This window comes from Empidonax traillii, unplaced genomic scaffold, assembly GCF_003031625.1.
Source record: "Empidonax traillii isolate 1590-97213 ecotype Southwest subspecies unplaced genomic scaffold, ASM303162v1 scaffold613:size471213, whole genome shotgun sequence".
Classification (NCBI taxonomy): Eukaryota; Metazoa; Chordata; class Aves; order Passeriformes; family Tyrannidae; genus Empidonax; species Empidonax traillii.
The window spans coordinates 39366-62380 of NW_020955806.1; the positions used below are offsets into that span (position 1 = coordinate 39366).

Consider the following 23015-nt stretch of genomic DNA (forward strand, 5'->3'; position numbering starts at 1 on the left):
TCCTGAAGAAAAGAGGTCCTTCCAGAAAGCCTCTTTGTAACAAGGTTTATGATGTGGTCTAGTACCATCCATATCCATCTCATGGATGGTGCAGAGGTATTCTTGAAACAGATATACCATTCTGTATGGTGGCTGAGAAGAATTCCAAGTTGGAGCTAAAAACTAAATCGAATAATTAATTTCAGGGCAAATAAGACAGGTTACTTAGCAAAATCATATACTTATCAAGCGACACTAACTGCAAAAAAACTCTACCTGAAATATTTCGGGCTCTGAAGGGTCCAATTTCTTTCCCAGAAGCAAGAGAAATTAAAGGAAGCAAGAAAGTGTGAGGAAGAACAGCACCTTTTTGAGGCTGCTAACTGAATGACACTGAACTAAAATCACCTTGAATGAATGGAAGTTTGCAGTGAGGCCCTTTCTGTCCACCATGAGTATGGTGATTGTTGCAGCTGTAATCACTGGGTGAGGGGTCTCTGGTAGGACAGACAGACTCCAACCCTAAGTAGTCATGCAATTACACATGCAAAGAAAGCAGTAGCTTCTTTGCAATAACTAACTCCATACTTACACCTGTGAGACAAAGGTTGGTTTTAGGATTACAAACCAACTAGTGACCAACTGTAGATGAAATATTAACCTAATTTTTCCAGTTACACTGCATTCCTAATTTGTGAGCTCATCTGACTCATTTCTTACTTTGGCAGAGGCTAAGATTTTCTGAATATAGAAGACACAGCATAATTTTAATTTACAGATGAACATTAGACAATCCTTTATTTCTAGTGTACCAAAAATATCAATTTTTTGTGTTTCTAGAAAAAGTATTTAGTCATATACATTTTTATTTATCACATGAATATGTGGAAGTGTTCCTACAAAATAAATCCTTAAAATATTGTTAGTAAATATGTCTTCAGAACAGTTAAATGAAAGATATACTGGAGCTGCCTCACAGTGTTACTACTGGACATTTCATTTACTTCATTAGAATACCTGTATAAGAGTAGACCAAAAAATTTACACAAGCAAATTCATGATTTGGAGATTTATTTGTAAGAAAAGCAAGTTTTGTGGTTTTGAATAAAATAAGCAAACATTCTGTCTAGTCATCACAAAGAATGGTCAGCAATACCAAAGACAGAAACAGATGAAATCTCTGTGAAAACTGAATCTAATCAAGAAAGTCTTCCAAGTAAATATGGGGACAGGAGACAAAATTAATACCTAAATGTATGCAAAAGATCTTGAAAATCAATTTACTGCTTTGGTGGTAGACTATGAAGTTATGTCTGCACTAGAAAGATGCGCTCAGGCAGGTGTACTCCACGAAGAAGAATGGTAGTAAAGCCCTGTCACTGCAATAGCTTGAGGAAAGTGAAAGAGAAAACCCATTTGAAAAGCTTGCAATGAAGGAATGTATCACTGTTGTGACAAATGGATACCCCAGTACAAAACAAGTACCAATAACAAGCAGATTGCAAATTCTACGCCCACTAGGTTGCTTAAACTTATCTTGTTTGCTTCATTTTTTTTCCATTCGTATTTCTGCATGTACATGCTTGTCACATTCAGTCACATCTTTAGGTCACGCTACAGATAATGTTTGCTGCAAGCAGTATTAACAAGGTGTTAAGTGCAAGTTTTGCACAACTGTATAATTTCACCTAGATTGTTACCAAGTATGCATTAGAAATTCTTACCAGGAATAATTACAAAAGCAGCACTCAATTTCCCTTTAAAATGCTAGTGTTCATAATGCCCCTAAGAACAGTGCAGCATCTCAGCATTCTATTATTAGAGAGTGAATAAAAAAACAGTTTTCACAGAATGTGCAATGGATCTCATAAGGGAGAGACTCAAGTCAATAACAACTCTTAAACAAGGGCCTTTTAGACAAAACCTGACAGACCTACCCTCATTGGAAAAATGTAAGGAAAAAAACAAACCAAACCAAATCAAAAAATTCAGCAACAAACAATTTAGCAAGGATAGTAAAAAGTTACTGTTCAATACAGAAGTGGTCATCTTCATGCCATCATGCCCAGTGGATATGGATTGTCCAAAGAAAAAGAAATATTATATGAGCAGAAGCAACATCCAAAAAAGTATTTGAAGAAAAGTGGGTATGTTAGGTAAATAAGATTGTCTATGAACAAGACAAGTATTATGCCATAAAAATCATGAAAATCAAGGCAGTTTTCCACCAATCAACAAAATGTTCATAGCTGACAGTATTACCAGGCACTGCAGACATTCCCATTAGTGGCATGCACCAAACAAACAAGAGAAAAAGGAATCATAAGAGCTGCAAAAAAACCCAGTAGTATGTAGACGAATTTGTAAGAGAAGATGCAAAAGAAATGTCCAATTATTTGCCAAAAAAAGAGATCAAAAACCTTTGCTGCAAGAGCAAGAAAATCTGACTGCATTTTGAGCTCTACATTAGGTATTTAATATATGCTATGACACAAATGCTGTCTTCTCCATACTTACCAATATAGAGAGGACACAAAAAGCTCTTTTACCCAGCTTGATGAGGATTACTATGTTAACTCTGTAGTCCTGAACATTTGCATCCCAAACAGTTAGAATGAGTTTGGCCAATGAAAATTATATTTACGTGACACCGATACAAAGATCCCTTTGGCAGCTTTCTCATAAGCATGAGTTACAAAAAACACTGAAACTGTTCTAATTTATCCTAAGGACTAAAGCCACTATCTCTGCCAAAGTGGACAAAAGGTAGGGAAAAATTACTGTACTTCCTTCCCATCAGGCATGCTGAGTATTGTTCTCCTCCAGACGAGAAATGCTAATTTCAAAAAAATGTCTATATTCACAAGCAATATACAAAAGTATGAGTAACAAGAGCCAGTGGATGCTGTATTAGGGGAAAAAAAAAGTTAAATGAAAAGGTGCATTCTGCAAAAATACTCAGTTAGAGGAAATGTTTATGGATGTTATCTATATCTGTAAATTCATGAACCCAAACTATATACAAAATGAAACAACCTTTGGTTTGAATAACTTCTGCAATGTGGTAAAAACCAGTAGGATTTACACATGCTTTAATATAAGTGTGTTTCTGTACATCGCCAAAACAAGACACAGCCAGTGCTAAGAAAATCCTTAGCGACAGGTGTTGGAATGCGTTACATCATCAGAAATGGAGAACAAGATGGATTTATAAGCACTGCAGTGATTATCAACAATACAGTTCTTTAGACAAGAAAAAGAATGAAAAAATAAACAACAAAAGGAGAGCTGATAAATTAGTGGTCACAGATAATTGGATTGATAAATTTCCAAAGGAAATTCATACATATATATGAGGATGTAATCTGCAACAGAACCACCAGACAATCTGTACAATAAGGCTACAGTAGCAAAACCCCAATTCTGAGATTTTTTTCTGCCTAATGGACATATTAAAGAACTGCAAGTTCCTAGAAAAAAGAAGAAAAAAATATCAAGGATATACTTATGTGATCTGACCAAACAACTCCAGTACAAGCAAACTGTCCTTGACCTAAGTAACATAATTTTCATTTGGAAACCCACAAAGGACAGCATTCCAGTAATGACCATTGATGGTCTCCTGTGTTTTCTTTATTCCCAGGTGTGTCCTTGAAGTATGAGTTTTCAGAATTAATAGCTTGCATACCTACTATACATGAAATTCTAAGCAGCTTCTCATAATGCACCCACCTCACGATATACAGGTCAGGCACTTCTGATCCTGATCTGTAATCAGTTTTTTTGCAAGGATATTGGTGATCCAACAAAAATCCTGTTCTGACTCCAAAGTTATGGTAGATTTCTCTACTTACCGCACTTGGGGTTTAAGGCTGTTAGCAGCAGAGCAGCCTTCTTACTCAGTAGAAAGTACTGAAGGCAGAAAAAGTGAAGGGAGACAAACACTGACCTTGGTAAAATATTTACTGTTGTTTTCAGTAAAACCATGATTTCGCTTTTAGGGAAGTTGTTTCCATAGATCAAGCATACTCCTGGAGGTGGTTGTTCTTTTGCAAAAGGGGAAAAGTTATTGGGTAAAAGGACTAATAGATTTTGCTATCAACCTTTCTTTGGCTACCAAAATGACAACCAAAAGGTGATGTTTTTATTCTTATTACAAGAACAGAGAGCTGTTAAGTAACGCTATGTAATATTGGTACAATGGTAAAAGCACATAAAACTGACAGAAAATACATTTAGGCAATGAGAACCATAGAATGGTTTGGGTTAGAAGGGACTTTAAGCTCACCTAATTCCAGCCCTCTACCATGGGCAGGGACACCTTGCACTATACCAGGCTGTTCAAAGCTCCATCCAACCCGGCCTTGAACACTTTCAGGGATGGGCCATCCACAACCTTGCTGTGCAACCTGTTCCAGTGTTTCAACAATCTTCTTCAGTTGGAATAGAGAAAGGCAATTCTACAAACACCTACAACACCTAGAAATTCGATTTAATGATTGAAAAGGTTCCTTTCAATCCTGTGTCCTAAATGAGAATTAATTCAGTAACAGAAATTTAGGGAAGGTTCAGACATGTAATATGAAATGGAAACGTGGGGAAGAACCTAAGTTATGAAATGTAAGTTAAAATTATGTGAACCTGCATGTTAGTCACAGGATTACAGCACATTGCACTACTCAAATTACAGAATGTAGACTTCAGCATTACATAGTCAGAGATAATCTGGAGACATATCTTTAATGTAAATAATTAATATAATTGAGACAGAGCATATTAATGTAAAACACACAAACTTTTTTTTTTTTTTTTTTTATTTAGAAACCATTAATTCTTCATCCAAAATGAAACAAAATTGCTACTGGAAGTAAATGATTCATTTGCCTTTATGGAAACTGGCTCTTCATAATATCCAAGCCCCATATTTTCAATAATATCCAGTCTCAAAATAAGCCTGTGGATGATGTTACCTAAAAAATACCCTAAGAGTACTAAAGAAAAATAAAAATTCTTCATTTTATAAGTGATGTTGTGATGTTAAACTGAAGGAGCAAATAGTGGCTGTTAATGAGGAAAATTAATGTAAAGAGGTACCTTCGTTTTAGTAACCCTAACATAAAAATATCACACCATAACTGTATTGGCCTAGGAATACTCTCACCTACAAAAATGAAAATGCTTCTTTTCTCCCAAACACAGACAGGGAGATGAATGTGTCCTTAAAAATCAAATAAGACTAAGGAGTAGAAAACTGTTCATCACTTAGTCTGAAAAACAGAAACATAAAATAAACCCCATAGCCACTACTGAAGAGGAAAAGGATATTCATGATTTTTCTCCAGGACACAAAGATAGGTAGCTGGGGGTAAGTTCTGCATGCTGTGACTGGGTACCAATTTTCAAAACTGATCCCTGTACTCATGCCCGTTCTATCACTTTGGTCCAATGCTATGGAGCTGGCCATCTTGCCTGGCTAAATAACATAGCATAGTTCTGACATTTGCACTGTAACTGCAGTAGGTTCATACTTGAGTGCAGCTGAACTAGCTGACTAAAAAAGTAATGTTATTGATTCACCTCAAACAATACCAACCATGGAGCTGACCTCTCAGAGTACCTCTGCTTGGTAACCTCTCCCTCAAGGCAACTTAGTTTTGCTAGCCTTGCATCTGCACCCCAAAAAAAAAAAGTGCTTGGTCACACAGAAGGGTTTGAAACCAGCTGCTTCTGTTTTCTCTCTTATTTTAGAGAATAGGGGTCTTTAGGAGTTAGGGTAGAGAAGTGAATCACTGACAGACTTTCTTGGAACTCTAGCAATGGAAAAGATGAGGAATCCTCCACAATCAAGAAAACTCAACCCACCACCCTGCCCAAAATCCAGACAACCAAGTTCAAGTCCCAGACTCAAGGAAAGACTCTGAGATAATCTAGAGCTGCATTTTTATGATCATCAGTAATCTAATACCTCTTCTCCAAAAATCATATGTAACTATATGGCCTGCTACTATACTAGATCATTTGTAAAATTAAAAGAATGATCTGAGTCTTTTACTTCTGGATCAAGTTTGCCTCCTCTTTATGGATAAATGTCATTAAAAAAAGAACAGCAGAACATGAAACTTTTCACTCATAATGGTCAGTTATTACCACAAAGCTATTTAGAAGCTACAAAAGTCACTATCTAAATGTTGTAAATAGATTTATTGATTACCCTCAGTTTCTGTTCTACCTGAGAAAAAGAAAAGAGTAAGAAGGTTGCAGCATGTTTGCCATCTGAATTCAAGGGCACTGGTAAGGTTTTCTTTGTATGTCTGATCCAATCTTAAAGAAATAGGATAATCAAACCTTTATTCTGTCATTTAGGTATGAACCTTGATTATCTCAATGAACTGTAATATTGTCCATCTGTGTGACTTCAGGAGGGCTAGATTTTGAAAGAATACTTGTTTAGTAGTAGTATTTGTATTACAGTCCCAAGGATTACTTAACTACACATGTTAAATACATGTTTATTTGTTCATTAAGGAAGCAAACACTGTTTGCTTTGTTAAAAAATTTTGTTTTGTTGTCCTAGAGAATTCTGAGTAACACCTGTCCTTCTGAAACAGAGGTTGGTAATTGTTTCTTAGGAACGGAAAATGTGGGATTTGAGGTAGCACATAAATGTGACTAGAAGAAAAACTGCCAACAGCAAGGGTGACAAGTTATTATTGAGGTTGCAAAACCAAACTGTGATGCATAGCATTGAATTGACACTGCAATGTTTTTATTGCCCTAGGAAAGCAAGCCTCACTGTAGAAACAGAACAGACATTGTCAAATCAGCAGTGGATGCCTATTCTTGGTAGTATTTTCTGTCACTAACCTAGACTTGGTGATGATGTCTTACCCTAGAAAGACATCTATGTTATAACATGACGGAAGAGTGGATAGTGTAAAAAGAAATAGAAAAAGGAGGTAAGAGTAGAAGCAGCTCAGAAATTGCTAATGAAAATATTCAAGATGCAAAAAAAAAACTTTACGAGAAAAGGGAGAACCCCTCCTGAGAAACATAACCTGAAAGAGACAGCAAATAGCAGAGCATATCAGTACCATTGCCTGCTAGCAGCAGACAACTAGAAAAAGAAATGCCTCTAAATACTTCAAAATGCAGAATCTTGCACAGGGAATCAATATCTGAGTTTTACAGACACATTAGTAAGAATAAATTATTAATTATTTGAAATAATCATCTCTACCTTTGGTCACCAGCCCAGCACCATGTAAACAAATTTTTGAAGTAAACCCTTGATTCAGTAAAGTATTCAATCAAAACCAATCTGTGGAACAACTTTATTGAAACTGTACTTTTATGCTCAGTTCTTTTCAACAATTGGCAAAGTTCAGCATCTCCACCAGACATTTTCCCTTCTCCCAAACAGCTTACCATTTTTAATACTGGAACTTATTAATTTCTGAAATAATGTTCATTGCCTTCAACATCTCAGTTTTTATCAGAACCCTGAATTTGTGCTACAACTTGATCTTCTACAAGTTCTTTTCCTTGAGTCAAGTATTTTTCGGGCTACCCAGTCTCTCGGCACAAAAATGAAGTCCAAGGATCACCTGTGACAAAAAGAATGACTCCATTAGTCTGAAATCACAACAGGAGTTTTATTTATTAGATAAAACAATCTTTACTATAGCATTTAACATTGTAATTTTAAAATTAAAAAAACAAAACATCATCAAGAACAATACTTTTCTGAAAAGACTGATGATATCCCCAATCTGACTATCAAGAGATAGCTGCAATTTACATTCTAGAAAATGTGCTAAGAGAGGAACACTCTTCAACTGGATTCTTACACTGCCCAAACTGAAACCCAGGACCTGTTTGAAAAGCCTCCAAAATGAAATTCTTATTGATAGATTCCCATCCTCAATTCTGCAATGGCTGTTTTATTTAGCAAAGACCGGATTTAAAAAAAAAAAAATCATAAGTAGCTGTGTTCCTTAGTTCTTTCAAAAGTAACTTCACTGATCTTGGAGATTACTCTTGAGTTTATTCTTGTTTGCACTCACAGGGTGTCTAGAACTCTTGGACTTAAAAGAGGTGAGGCAGATTGAGCATACAAACATTGGGAGTTTTCCCTTTTTCACTGCCATCTCATTCAGAAAAGTAGTTACCACACATACATAGGTTTAAGCATGTGTGCAGTCCTAGTGAAATTAACTGCATCCTGCTGCTCTAGGGCCCTGAGGCCTCAGTAATATCAAACATCCCCTCTGTTTTCCTTACTATTAACAAAACGAAGAGTTTTAGCAACAAAACATTTGGGCCAAAGACGTAGAAAACTGGGAAAAAGTATAAAACCCCAAATACACCTAGCACAGAACAGAGATAGGTGAGAAGGGTGAATGTAGCTTTCTTCCCTAATGTGGTAGGTGCTAGTTACCAGCCTGGCACCAGTCCCTGTATTATCCCAACCCCTGTCAGATGTCAGCGGACAGAACAGGCACAGAAGGGCAAGGGTGCAACTGCTGGGACTCTTCTTGCCTGCTGGAGGCTCCCTTCCCACACAGGGCTCTGTTGGAGGGGTAGTGAGGGAACCTCTGGACCTCAGCACATAAAGCGCCCAGGAAAAAGCAACCCACCAGGCCAAGAGAACAGTTTCAAAAGGAAGAAAAAGAAGAGCAAGAGGTGTGATAGCACTCAAGAAAGCTTTCTTCATTGACCTTAAGAATGGTCCAATTCTGCAATTATTACCCAAATCCACCATCACAAAAATGACAGGTGCATTCTAACTGACATTTTAATGTCACAACTCGTAAACTAATCTCCATGGTCAAAGATAGAACTGCTCCCTCACCTTGTTCTTGATGCATTGTTTTTCTTGGGGTGGGTAACAAAAAAGGCATAAGGATACCAGCAATCACTAAGTTTGTGTGTAGTATCACATAAATCACTTTAAATGATCTCTTCAGTTTTCTGAGGTGCTCTATTTAAACGCTGATGGTTTCAAGTAAAAACTACACTTATGGCTAAAAGTACCAGTAGTTCTTTAATCCACCTTCCCTAATGATAGTTACTGCATCATTTCAGGTTGGAACTGTTGAATGACCTTATTTCTGATGTATGAATATTAATAATGGAAAACAAGACACCTTAGGATGATTTACACAAAACTTTTTTAAAGTGAGCTATCCTCATTCTTTTTAAAAATTAATTATTAAAGAAAGCACATCAGTTTAAAGTTCATGCTGTATGAATGTGCTGTCAAGATATAGTCATTAAAATCCTTATGCCTTGAATGTTTCCCTTGAACTTTGTGTCAAAGTTAAAAGATTACAGACATCATAAACCAAATTCAGTCTTTGTGTAGGTCAGCATGAAATTGCAGCTGTTCCCATCAGGACTGAATTGGTGTCAGGCACCTCTTAGATTACAAAGCCATCATAAAAGAAAAAACAGACCAGAACTATGAAACTTATTACAAGTCAAGTACATTAAATAAAAGAGGATCCTACCAGTTGCATCATCAGCTTCTGTGTCTAGAAGAGCATCTACTGAAGCCATGCTTGTGCCTATGAAGGAGTCTGTAGTATCAGACACTCCTCGCTTGCTGAGACAAACTTCGAGTTACTGACTTCTCTGCTTTGATCAGTGTCTTTTACTAACCTTCTGACTGTAAGGAAGGTTACATCACTTGTTGAGGAGGTTTTTCTAGGCCTTCCTACTACTCCCCAATGCACTTTTAAAATCATAAGTCCACAGGTTCAATTTGCAGTTATCTTCCAAAAAATATTTATACAATAGAGAGTAGGACAGAGATGCAAGATGTTTTCCCCCACCAAATCCACCTTTTTGGTAAAGTGTTAAAATACTCCTTATTTCTGTTAGTCCTCTCTTGCAAAGAGGGAAGAAAATCTTCAGTGAGATACATTTTCTTCAGGAGGTATCTTCTGTTCCTCCCTGACCTTTTTCCGGTGGAATTTTCATCCTGTGTCTTTTTTCCTCAATAAATATACCAGCAAGACTTATAAGTTGTTGCAAAACCAGAATTTCCTTTCTCATTACATCTCTCCAGAAAGTCCTAACTGCCTTTGACATTACCAAATTACAAGTTAGTTGTATGTATAAATCAGATTATTTTCGATATAATCCCTTCCTGAATAATCTGAATTAGTGTAAACAAGATTTAGGAGACTTCAGTCTTCATACATACAAATATTATGCCAGAGTTTTCTAAATACTTATGTCCTGTCTTAAGTTTACTTGCCTGAGTAAGCCCTTCTTAACTGAAGGCCAACTTTAATAGTGGTGCTCACATAAGTAATGTCCAGGCATAGGACTTTGCAGGATTAATCAAAAACACTTAGCACACCTTTTTGAATCTTATCAATTATGTTATTTCCAAAGTTTCTATTTATCCATGTACTAAAACACCCATATTTTAAAGAACAAAAAACACAAAAAACTTAACATTTAAAGCTTGCTATTTTGTTGCTAAAAAAACCAACTATGAACTATTTACCATCTAGTACCAAGTATCTACTTGTTTTTATTAATCCTTAATTAAAGAGGGTAAATCATTATCTAGTTCACGTTCCAGTCTCAAATAATTTATGTTCAGAAGAATGCTCTATTCCCCTGGCTGTAGGAGATTACTGTTGCCAGTTTGCTGCAGTTCTTAACAGCCACTATGACAGAAAAGGCAAGAACAAGAAATGCAGTAAGAGTGAGCAAGTGAGCACGTGTTGAGTTTCAAGAGGGATTAAATGAGATGTACAGCAAAGAGTATGCACACACATAGAGCCCAATGATTCAGTTGTTTCCAAAAAGCAGGCACCACGTTTATTTCAGACTTACTACCAGACATGTTTGTTTTGCAAACTCCCCACCGAATTGCTGAATAGATAGTAAATAGATTTACTAATTAAGGAGGAGAAGAATATCACCCTTTCCCCTGGTGTAGCCCCAGCAATATGCCTGTCTCAACCCTCTCTTCCCTCCATCTGAAAATATCCCAGAGAACAAGAGTAGTCAAGTGCCGACTTGGACTTCCGGAGTTTGAGTCTCCTCTCAATTACACACTATTGCAGTGTGTAACCCTGCCAGCTCCAGTGAATGAGATTTTTGTCAATGAAAGCAGGAAGCAAATATAGCTTTTCGAATTTACAACCACAGTGGTAACCACAGGGAGAAAAAAAATAAAATTCGTTACTCTTTGTTTTGATCTTCTGTGTGGCATTTCACTGTGGCTAAATAAAACTGAAATGTACAATACATTTGAATTACCTGAATTAACCTTAGAAAGTTAAGCATGCCATTGTTTGCCAGTGTTTGCTAGTTTTCCAATACTAGCTATCTTTCTTAGGCTAGCTTACAGCAAAGCCTGGGCTCAAGTTCCACCTCAGATGAATTTTAAACCACTAGGTAATGACCTTAGTGGAGTAATAATGAAGACCCTGAGAGCCGAGTTGTGAAAAAAAATAAAAGCATCTTCCCAGTTGTCATGGAGTGAAATTCTGCTTTCATTAACAGTGCGGCTCTCTTCGCATGCTCCTGTATTTTTTTTCAATGAAAGATGCACAGGATTTAGAGTGCACAGATTTGGTACACGTGCGCAGCAGCTGGTCTGACATGATAAAGCAGAATGAATCTGAAGAAGTTCCTGCCTGTCTGACCAATAATCCATGAACTAAGAGGGATTTACTCAATAGGCCAGCACAGATTCTATCCTGTCAAAATTAGAGTTTTACTTTTTCAAAAAACGTGCCTAAAGCTGTTTTCCGTTAGATATTTCCCATTCCCCCAAGACCTAGACAGCAAGTAGGAGGTGAACAAAGCAGGATGAGGGCATTGCCTGAATCCTGCAATGTTTATAATTATGTATTTGCTTAATTTGAAGGAAGCTCCAACCATAGCATTCGTTACTGGAGACATTTCTGTAACTCAAAGAAAATCAATCAGAAGAATAGCATCCAGCATGCACAGACACACACTGTATGCTACGGCAGCATCCCCGGTATCGTGTCTACATTTCATTCTCAAGTACGGCTTACTTGCCATTCTCTTTTGCTAGGTGGGAACTGCCGAGAGCTAAAAATAGCACCACGACTCGGTGGCGGGAGCTAAAAATACCCTTTCCCGCTCGATTACCGACTCGGCAAGGAAGACGAAGCCCTTGGCATCTGTCACAGCCTATAACCGCTAGCTGAGGATGCGAGCAGAGCCCAACCCCGGAGTTGCGCGCCCAGGGAAAGTTTTAGGGGCAGACGAAGTAGCCACAGCTCCGCGACCCGGGGCCCCGAATTCCCCCATGCCAGCCCGGGCGGCGCCCCCCGGGCATCCCCACTGCCCCTTACCCGCGTTTCGCAGCTTCTTATTGCGGTAGACGGAAAGAACGACCAGGAGATTGCCCAGCAGGTCCACCACGATGGTGAAGATGAGGACGGCGGCCAAAGTGGAGGTCACCCAGGGCTGGCGGCGCGGGGCACCCTCGGCCGGCGGGTCCCGCGGGAGGACGGAGCTGTTCAGCTCGCTCCCGTTCAGTCTCATCCTGCTGCCGCCGCCCCCCAGGGCAGAGCTGAGTACGGGCGGAGCGGAGCCGCTCGCTGGCGCTGCTTCCCGGCAGGGCAGGTCGGGGCGGGGGGTCCGGCCGCAGCCGCCCTCCGCCGCGGGGCTGCCCGCCCTAAGGCGGAGCGGGGCTGGCGGGAGCGCCTCCCATGGCCACCACCACCGCCGCCGCGGCCGCTGGAGCCGGGAAGTTTTCCCAAAGTGTGCATGTGCCGCGGCGGGACACTTTTATAGGCTCCGCCGGCCGCCGCCCCGCCCCGCCCGCCGCCACCGCTGCCGCCAGGTGACACCGACCGCCCCCGCGCCCGCACGTGCGCCGCCGCCGGCTCGCGCCGCGCCGCGCGGCCCCGCAGCGCCCCCGCGCGGCGCGGCCCCGCCCCGCCAGCGCCGCGCGCCGCTCCCCATTCATGCTCCCGGCCGCTCCATTCAGCGCGCGCCGCTCCATTCAGGCGCGAGAGGGACCGGCGGGGGCTGCTGTCTGCGGCTGGGTGGCTTGCAGCGCCTGGCGCTATTTTTAGCTACCCTGGTTAACGCCGGCTCTTAATTAGGCGCTCGCCGGACTCCCTTCCCCTCCTCCCTCTCCTTCGCTTAACATCGCACCCGCACGGTAACGTGAGCGCGGCGAGAAACCTCCCATCGGGGAGCGTGTCGGGGCTGCTATAAAAAGCTCCTCGCGAAGCCGAGCTGGCTGAGCGGGGGGGACGGGGGCGTCTGAGGACCCGCGTCCCAGGAGCACCACGTGCTGTTACAGCAAGGGGGGCGGCGGGGGGGACACACACCGCCCCCGCACCCCCTCCTTCATCTCCTGCAGCCCTTCCTCCCCCGTCCCTTTGTCAGCTAGGACGAGCTGCGCCGGTAAGATAGAAAGGTAGCGGGGATGCCCTTTGCCACCCCTACGAGCCCGGTGAGGTCTGGCTCCGCTGTTCCCCAAAAGCAGCGCGGAGGGAACAGGGAATCATTGCCCAGCCGTGAGGAGGACCCGATTCAATGAATGGGGTATCCCTTCACCGCCTCGTGCGGTGGGCGCTCCGGTAAAAAAAAAATTATAATAATAAAAAAAAATAACATTGGCATTTGCTTCTGGCTGAATCTTCTCGCTTACGTGGTTTCGAGCTGTTGAAAATCTCTGAGCAAACTGGGCGTGGGAATTACTCTCCCATTCAGGATAATGGGCTGCGAGTACGAATGGCAGTGCGCGCTGTCCTCCGCGGAGTGCAGGGTTGGGAGCGGCGCTGGCGGCCAGGGGCGACCCCGCGCACCGCTATCCCGGCCGGAGCCCTTATGGGGAGGCTGCGACTGGGAGTACCCAGAACCGCGGAGGGAAAGGGGGGAGTCCGCGGTCCACGGCGTGAAAGGGGGGACAGCGCAGCGGGAAATGGGGGAGTCCGCGGTGGGAGCGCTGAGCTCCTGCGGCAGCGCAGCCTTCATTGGGCGCTGCGCAGGCAGCGTCCCTGCGGGATCTGCGCGGGGCGGGAGGGGCCCCTGCGACTGCAGCCTGCGCTCAGCTGCCCAGCGGCCACGGTGCTGTATCCAGCGGCAGTCCGAGGTGAGGGATAACCAAAGTGTGACCAACAGTTACGTAAGGGAGGCGGGTGTGGCGAGCAGCCGGCCCGCAGCCGCGGAGAGGCGCGGAAAAGGCAGGGAGGCAGCAGCAGTAGCAACAGCGGCGCCCCCGCCCCGGCAGGCTCCGCAGTCCCGACCCACACGGCTGGGCTGTGCTGGGCTGCGCTGGGCTGCGCTGGGCTGCGAGGCGGCGAGTGCCGGGGAAATCCCGAGCTTCCCATTCATCTAGGGTTTTCTTTCACCACCGCGGGCGGCGGAGTACGGAGGCAGCGGCTCAGCCTCCCGCTGGTGAACGAGACCGTTTTTGTTCCGTGGAGGAGCGCTGATTATTTGATCACTTACTGACTTATTAAGTGCTCAATATTGCGGCAGTGTTTTTTCCCCCCGCCCTGATAAACAGCGGATCCGGGGAGATGTGTCAGTACTGCAGAGCAATCCTCCCAACTGCTTCCCGAGGAGAGCAAAGTCCATCAATGGAGATGGAGAGCAGCAGCCAGAGTACAGGGGAGGTTGCAGGACGAACCCCCACAGCATTTTGCCGCAGCTCCCGAGCAGAGGGAGCAGACATCCACATCCATCTGCCGCCCCCCCATACCCACCTCTTGCAGGTCAGCACATGTGTCCGTGTGGGTGCATAACAAGTAAGTTATCAAGCTGTAGGAGAAGATTAAAAATATGAAGAGCCAATATCAGGGGGCCATCAGATCAAGGGCAGGCACACATGAAGGCAGGCAGAACTGCCTGGTCCTCAGTAAACCTCAGCAGGTGTTTTGCTGGACAGGGCAGGGCTGGCTGCCCAGAGAGAACTGTGAAGTTTCATAAGGTCAGGTATTTTTAACCAGAATCTGGAGTGATGATGAGGATCACCCCAGGATTTGACTTCAAAAAAAGGATTCTGGTCCATGCAGGGACTGCTGTCATTTGTCTCATTCCTGAGATGTTTAGTGACATGCTTGCAACTTAGGCCCACAGGCGACTGGAGACATCACTCTCTGTCTCATTTTAGTCTTGTGACAAGAGTGTACCCTGGACCAAAGGTTAGTTGTGCTGGTGAGAGCAATGCTCAGGGAAGGGATTGCTTCCTGAAAGGGAACTGAAGAGGTCCTATCAGAAAACCTTATGAGAGCTAAGGGTGACCCAAACATCATCAAGGGCCATTATACATTGAGAAGTCTTGTGCTATTGCTCCATGTGCTGACTTTGCTTCCTGGAGAGTGGGAGATGAGCATCAGGATGTGGGTCAGGCTCCAGCAAGAAGCACCTTCCAATTCCCCACCAGGGAATGGGACAACCTTCTCTTTCCTCCCTCTCACCTTGACGGAGACAGCTCATGCTAGAAAATGCTGACCTTTAAGGTTTTACTATTGTTTACTCACATTTTGGAGAGTTAGAGACTTTTAGATGCCACTCAAAACAAGCTGTGAAAACTGCAGAGGAGCAGATCTAAAAACATCAGGCTATTTCACACCAATCAACATTTAGAGTCAGTCAAACAGTCTTAGAAGCAGTTTGGTACTGTCTGTTACATCCTCTGGGTCTGCTCTCTCTGCCCTCACATTTTCTACGCTTTTTCTACATATGCATTTTTAAAGTACAACTAAGTGAAATTACATTATGAAAGCAGTGTAAGATAAAATCAAGGCATAAGAACAAAAAAATCATTAGGGCCGGTCACCCCATATTATAATAATTTAAATTAGGATTGACTTCACTGTAATCAGAAAAGTTGGCAGAGATCTTATTCCATGAAGACACACAGAACTTGTCTGATCTGTCATAGAAGAGCCCTGATTTGTCATTGTTTAAGTTAGGTTTGGAGTGTGATTGGAGTGTTTTGTCTCCAGCCAAGTTTCCTGAATGACTTGAACTGATATTGTAGTCTTGGTTTTGGTCCTGTCTCCTGTTACTGCATCCTGGGCTCTCTGGAGGAGTGCTGAGCCTGCGTGTTCTTTCTATCCTATCCAGAGCTGTCAGTTGAGCCTGCTGTCAGCATCTGGCTGCCTGCTGCTTGTAGGTCCTGTGAGACTGTGCTCTGGTTGGTGTGGACAATGCCTGGGCTAGGGTTTTCCTTGGCTCTTGGTTTGCTTTTCCCATGGAGAAGCTCCTACCCAGCAAGGGATATTAGATGAGCACCATCTGTCTGGAAAGATAGGTGAAAATGGAGAAAGCATGAGAAGAAATTATCAATTCAGCTGGTTCTCTGAGTAAGAGAATGGCAGGTGAGACTGAGACAGTCAATAATAGGAGCAAGTACTGAGAGCTTGCTGGTATTGGTGTCTGGCAGAAAATGGAGTGGAAGGGTAAAAGACATAACACTTAGCTCCATCTGGAGAAGTTTTTACCATGGTACTGTGTGGTTTTCAGTCATCAGAATAGCTGTAGAGGCTGATGACAGCATATCTTGGAGGGAGTTGACTTGGATACAAATATGGGAGTACTAGAACAAGGATGTAGGTAAGCTGTGGTGCCTGTGGCAGTGAAGCAGGAGCTTTTGATATCCTTTATGCTCTAGTGCCTTTCTCTCCTTCAGAGAAGCCCAGGAACTGCATGAAATACATAAATGACGACTTTATTCTGCTCAATCACAATAGGTATTTCTGTAGTGACGATCTGAAACTATTCTAAGAGTTGAGGTGGAAAGGGATGAGGTAAATGAAGTGGCAGTGTGTTTCTCTGGCAAGCAGTAGTGTGGAGAGTAGAAGCAGCTTCTAATTTGAATGCTCATCATTAAATTATTGTGGGTGCATATTCTGTCTGATGCTGTTCTTCATTATTTTGAGTTCTCCATTATTTAAGAGTTCCCCTGTTATGCTGAAGAACAGTTACTATGCTGATGGTTCTTGGGCACTCTAGGAAAGATAGGAAACTTATAGGTCCTCTTCACTTCAGTGCTCTGAGACATCTCCACCATTACATCTGCCAGCCTCTTGGGCTGCTCTCAGCACACTGGCAGTCATTTGGCTTTCCCCACCAACTTGCCTTGACAGCTGATGTTTAGTACACAACTCTTGCTGATACACCAGTGAGGAAATTCCACTTCCTCGACAGTGAAACTGGTGTTGCAGCAGGTTTGTTTTAGTTCATCCCATGCTAGAAGTTGTCTACTCTTCATGACATCTGACCATTGGCTGTGATGCTGCACTACATATGAAATTGGCTGTTGTTCCTTCTGCCTTTTAGAGGAATGATTCTGAGTGTTGGAATTTCTTCATGTTTTATTTTGTGATGTGCAGATTTCTTTCCCTGCTGCATCTGTGTGACAAGTCTTTTATTTCAGTGTTTTTTCTTACTCTACAGTCTGTGGCATCTCCTATCTATGTGTTGTAAGTTGTACAGTAACTGTAAATTGCATCCTCTCAATGAGTATCAGTTTTGGGCAGATAATGTAAGGGATTGATGGGCAATGTGCCAGCTCTTTAGTTTTTCATTCAGCACTGCCTTAGAGCACAGTTTTTGTGTTCAGAGAGCTCTTTTATAACAGTTCCTGTGCAATACAGTCTTTTTCTGCATTTGGCTTTGGGGTTTCTAAGCTGAGAGGCCATTCACCACATGGCTAGGAGAGGAAGAAATGTTCTTTAGAAATGGTATTATGTTCTACGACTCTTTTCTGCATTAGTATTCTCTTCTCCTGCAATATGAAATGGCCTCAAAAGGAAGAAATAGTAACTTCTCACTGTAGAATAGAATATTACAGGATGATTAGGAAATTATCTTTGAAACTTTGCAAGCAGAAAAGATAACTGATCTTGGCTGATTTGTGTTTTAGGGTAGGAGTGTGCAATGCTATGTATAGTAACTGAGTGTTTGAAGCGTGCTGTCTCTTAATTTTGATTTTAAAGATTAATTTGGAGCAAATTTTGAGCTTGGGGGATGGGGTGGGTAAGGTTCAGGGCTATAAATCCTGATCAGAAACTGATACTTTTTGAAGCTCATAGTCTGACACCAAAGTTGCTACATACAGTTATAGAGTGAGGTTGCTTACCATAGCCTGTAACTCTGATCTGTTTCCTTGCCCTGACTGTTTCTTTTTCCTGTGATTCTTTAGTCCCTAACAACTGCTTTTGAGACCTGATTGATGTAGATTGTTCTAAGATGTTGGCATTCCAGTAACTAGCAAAGCTGCTAGACATGGGACACTATATTATTGCACATTTGTGCATTGAGGAAACTGAGTGTTTTATTGTTTGTGACTGCCTTCTTCTTCCTTCAAGTCTGCGTTTAAAATGTTAGGAATAGGAATTTCCATAGCACTAGCATTTTATTGTGTCATGACAACATATCACCCTTCTGTCCTGCCCTCTGGGCACAAGTCCCCAGTTCCTGGTACATACCATTTACTTGCATTAACTGTAGAAGTTTAAATACTCCTGCAACAAAATTAAAGTTCTGTCAAAAGCTGTAATGTACCTCCACATTCAGATTGTCAGCCAGTATTCTTTTCTTGCAAGTCTGTTACCTGTTTTTATATGCTGTTACAGTGCTTTTTTTATGCAGCACAGGAAAAGGAAATGGAGAACTCTTGAGAGAATAGAGAGGGAAAAATTGTTAGACTTTCCTCACAGGACTCCTTGCTACTGGTGAGCCCAGAGGGAGACTGTACCTTATTTCTCCCTGTGTATAGGAGAGACAACCTACATTTAGAGCACTGCCTAATGAAGTAATGAGTATCTTTTTCCAGTATTGTTAGGCATGTTCCAATGTGTGATCAAATTTCACGCTTGAAAATAAGTGGGATTTTTTGTTTTGGTTTGGTTTTTTGTTTGGTTGGTTGCTTTTTGTTTTGTTTGTTTGTTTTGTTTGTTTGTTTGTTTTTAAATTGAGTCACCAGCTGTTTAAAGTCTTTTTTCTGTGTGACTTTGTTATCATACAGGTTAACATGCTAACATGTTAACATACAGGTTAACCTGTATAATGATGGTGATACATATTTCCAGTCTGTTGAAAAAATAAGGAATACATACATATTATCTGCAATGGGAACTACAGAAGGCCCAGGAAGGAAGAGATTTTTATTGGTTTGTGTATGTTTGCTTTCTCCAAACTCCATTCTGAATTCAGACAATAAGAACACAGTGTGCAACTGAGATTTGGATGTATATGTAGACAAGGAACCAGAAGGGAACTCTGAGCTTGTGCAGAGCAGGGTGTGGAGCCTGGTATTGGTCAGAAATCAGGGTAAGAGGAGTTACTGACCCCTGCAGATACAACCAGCTTGCGTAAAGCACAGACAACCCAGAGACCCTATGCTGCCAGGTTGTTGTAAGGCCTGGTGCCTTGCCCTGTTAATGGGGAAAATTGTGTTTATGGAGCTTCACAGGGGAGCTGTAGGATTGCATGAGAACTCTGAGACCTTGAACTTCACAACCATATCCTTGCTGTGTTAGGTGATGCAGAGCCCACGCTGAAGCAAAACTGGGCATCCCTATCCTAGAAAAGAACATCTGAGTTCAGTTTCAAGGTTTCTTGAGGAATGCATGTATTGTTCTTAAGTGAAATTTTGGGTGAAAGTAAAGGACTTGTATTTCCAGATGCTTTACTTGTGCTTCTAGGCAAAATCTGTTCTAGATCTAGATGGCAGAGCCTGGAAGTTTTGCTTAAGTCTTCTCATTTTGCTGTATGGAATGGTGGACATGAGAAATAGCCCTGTCAAGGTAAGTTAACTTTTTAAGATCCTTTCCACTTGTCTGAAGTCTATTGGGGCAGATTGAAAAATACAGAAAAGCTTTCTTCTCACATATCTGTCCCTTTGTCATATGCCTTGTGTTTAGATTTGAAATCACTTTGACATATAATAATTTTCTTTTGAGAGACAAATACTCTTTTCAAAGGGGTGTGGAAAATACAGTGCTCAATAACATAATAAAAACTTCTTTGTCATTGGTTGGAAAAGATCCAGCTCTTTCTTCCTTTCCCCCTTCCCCCCTTTCTGACTTCTACACCCTCTTCAGACTTGCTAGCTGTGGTGTATGTTCCTGTTGTGTTTGAATGAGCATAAAGCTATGCTCAATAAAGGCAAGTAAAAAAAAAAAGAAAAAGAAAAGGTAAGAAGGCTTAGACTGGACTTTAGTGTGACTTTCCTGTGAACACTACTACTCTAGAGGGAAAGGAGGCAAATCTGCTCTCAAAATGTGCAATTCCTGTCATGCTCCAAGGTGTAGGATCTGCTTGGTCAGAAAAGGTGTCCTGATGGCACAGCTCCATCAGGAGATCAGCTGTCCTGATGTCAATACTACAAGGGAAGTTGTGCAGTGAAGTAGGAGAGGAAGAATAAGCCCTGGATAGTGTTGTGTCCTCTGTGATCTTTCTGTCGTTTCTGTTGTACTATTCCTAACACCTGTCCTGCTGCATTAGCTAGTAGCAAATGAGGTAACGATGCAATTAATAGCTAATCTGTGTGGTGATTCATGGCTTTAATAGAAATAAAATGTTCTTGTTACCCATCTAAGAGGCTTGTTATGGCTCTTCCTTAGTAAGCTAGTTAGGTTCTGGTTTTGACTAGTATGAAGGATTTTTGAAATGGAATTTAAATGTATGGCATTTGGATACACTGGGCACCTGGATCTTACAATCCTCTCCTCTAAACCCCCTCTTGCACCCTGGGAACTGAAAAACTAAGAGGTAGATAGTTGAGTTGGAAGAGAAAAACCTATGCTGTGTAAGAGGCAGTTTAAATAACAGAAACATTTATGCATCTCACTCTGGACCGCTATTGTATTGATAGATTTTTTAAGTAAGAAAAATAAGTAGATGAATCAAGGAAAATGACTTACTACTTAAGCCAAGTAAACAGCTTAATCAGGGAGACAAACCCTAGTAGAAGTATATATATTTAATCATTAAGAAAGGTGTTTTCCTTCTCTTTATTACCCTGTATGTTGTTAGCTTTGCATTTTCCTCCAGGGCTCTGGAAGAAATTTCAAAGTACACCAGATGAACCTTAAAGCTTGGATCAATACGCAAAACAGAATGCTTAAGAAAAATATTTAAACTAAGCCTTAACCTTATTATGACATGTACACACTCTTTCTGTTGGAGAGGTTGTTTATATACTTGTCTTGAACCGTTTTTTTGTGTAATATGGTGTGTGCTGCTACAGGCTACCTGTTAACATGAGTACTTAGAGGTCATAGGTGTAACATTGAAATGGATTAGACCAGTACATTTTATTTGCAGTTTTGCTTGCAGAACAAATGGAGTTTGAACATTCATGAATGGCAGCTTGTAATTATAAGTGTACATATAGACAAATAACATGCATCACCTTATTTTTTTTTTTCTATTCTATTCTATTATCAAGGAAGTAAAGTTTTTTCTCTGGTAAATACACTTGCTACATAATAATTAATTCTCAGAAAAAACCACACATCATAAATATTTATAGAACATTATAAAATATTTAATTTATCTTGCAAAACACAAATTTTCTTCTGATACCATTCAGAATTTGTAGCTCTCTGCAAAGCAAATTTAAGACAGTGTGAACTCTCAATGAGAGGTGTTAATGTACAGATAGCAAGTGGCAGTGAGACTTAATTGGGAAGGGTATCTAGGTCAAGTGCCTCTCTGTGAGAAGTGTCAAATGAAACAAATACACACCTGAATCCTCTTGGGTTAATGCAAGTTATGTCTAGAGTGGCATAATGTCTTACTGTAGTTAAATTTCTGCCTTAATGGGGTCTCCTGTCACAGGACAGGCACCTATTAGCTTGCAAAGGGCAGGTACAGTCTGATTTGACTATGGAGAAGCAAGCTGTTTGCAGATGTGTTTAAGGAGAAAGAGGGTATCTTCCTCCAAAATAGAAGAATGTGACCTCTCACTAGTAAAAGGTTAGAAGGAGGAATGAGTGCTTGAAATAAAGTAGATGCGGGGTGGAGAAGAGAATACATCTTTTCTGATCAGATACCTATAAAAGGTAGGAAAACACAAAATACTTCACTGGTTTAGTAGGGAGTGCCACAAACACAATATTGTTTCTCATAAGGAAAAATGGGAATTAACTTTTTGCCATCTAATCACCCTTATTCTTTTAGCTCTGTCTGTTCTTCCACAGATAGGTAGTAAACTGTCTTGGGAAATGGAGTACTTGCTTTTGGTCAGTAAGTTCAACTGCTATCTCACATGGACTCCTTGGTTTGGTTCATTGCAATTCTGAAGGCTGTACAAGCACAAGGCAGTGGAGAGGTGGAGAGCTGGATTCATCAGTGGGAGATGAGGGGAAGGGCAGCAGAGCCAGCCAGTGCTGGCTAGGACTGGCTGTGGTACTCCAGTATAGTGCACTGAGTACGTTTGGTGGCAGGAGATCTCTCATGTTCTTGAGTACCACATCTTGTCTGGCCACATGCAGAGCTGTATTTTCCTTTTGTTTATTTAGGGGGTTTGTTTGTTTGTTTGTTTTTGGGGTTTATTTCTGTGTGGTCTTGGTGTGTTTGGTTGTTTGTGGTTTTTTTTTTGTTTTGTCAGTTATAGGATTTTTTTAGCTTTGAAGTATCCCTGAAAATGTAACATCCATGTGTTTTGCAAGACTGTTTCCTAGCATAGCTCTGTATCCTTTCTTATAGACTAAGCCAGCTGGGCACAATTCAACTGTAAAAAAGTTACATAACAGCCAAAAGCTTGAAAAAAATTGTTTTCCCCTGGTGTAGTTGTCCCTTGCAACTACATGTCATTAAGTGTTGGTACTCTAGAAACTTAAACCTCTTTTTCTGTCCTTCCCTATTGATTTAACTTTCTTTTTAGTGGACTGTCTTTTATTACTGTAGCCTTTCCTCCACCTCTGTCTTTGTATTTGCTTTTCAAAGTAATTTTCTCTCTCTCTCTAAATATGTATTCACTGTGCACCCTTAAGAATGCTGTTACAATACAGTAAACAGATACCTTTCATGGTGGAATAGAGAATTAGCAATTACAGCAA

At 41.5% G+C, this 23015-nt stretch overlaps 1 protein-coding gene across 1 annotated transcript; it reads right to left on the bottom strand.

Annotated features, from left to right (window-relative positions):
- Positions 1 to 7296: 7296 nt before the first annotated feature.
- On the bottom strand, positions 7297 to 12692 carry LOC114065069 (melatonin receptor type 1A-like). The gene is made up of 2 exons (XM_027898666.1): positions 12330 to 12692; positions 7297 to 7583 (listed from the first exon to the last, which is right to left on the bottom strand). Exons 1-2 carry the CDS (start codon positions 12520 to 12522, stop codon positions 7543 to 7545), a joined length of 234 nt encoding a protein of 77 aa, XP_027754467.1. The 5' UTR covers positions 12523 to 12692; the 3' UTR covers positions 7297 to 7542.
- Positions 12693 to 23015: the final 10323 nt, after the last annotated feature.

What these genes read in the sequence shown, in the direction of transcription:
- LOC114065069 (XM_027898666.1), bottom strand. Translation starts at nt 12,522, where the DNA reads ATGAGACTGAACGGGAGCGAGCTGAACAGCTCCGTCCTCCCGCGGGAC. An exon ending in TAAGAAGCTGCGAAACGCGG is followed by an intron (nt 7,584 to 12,329) that starts GTAAGGGGCAGT and finishes TTTTTGTCACAG; the next exon opens with GTGATCCTTGGACTTCATTT.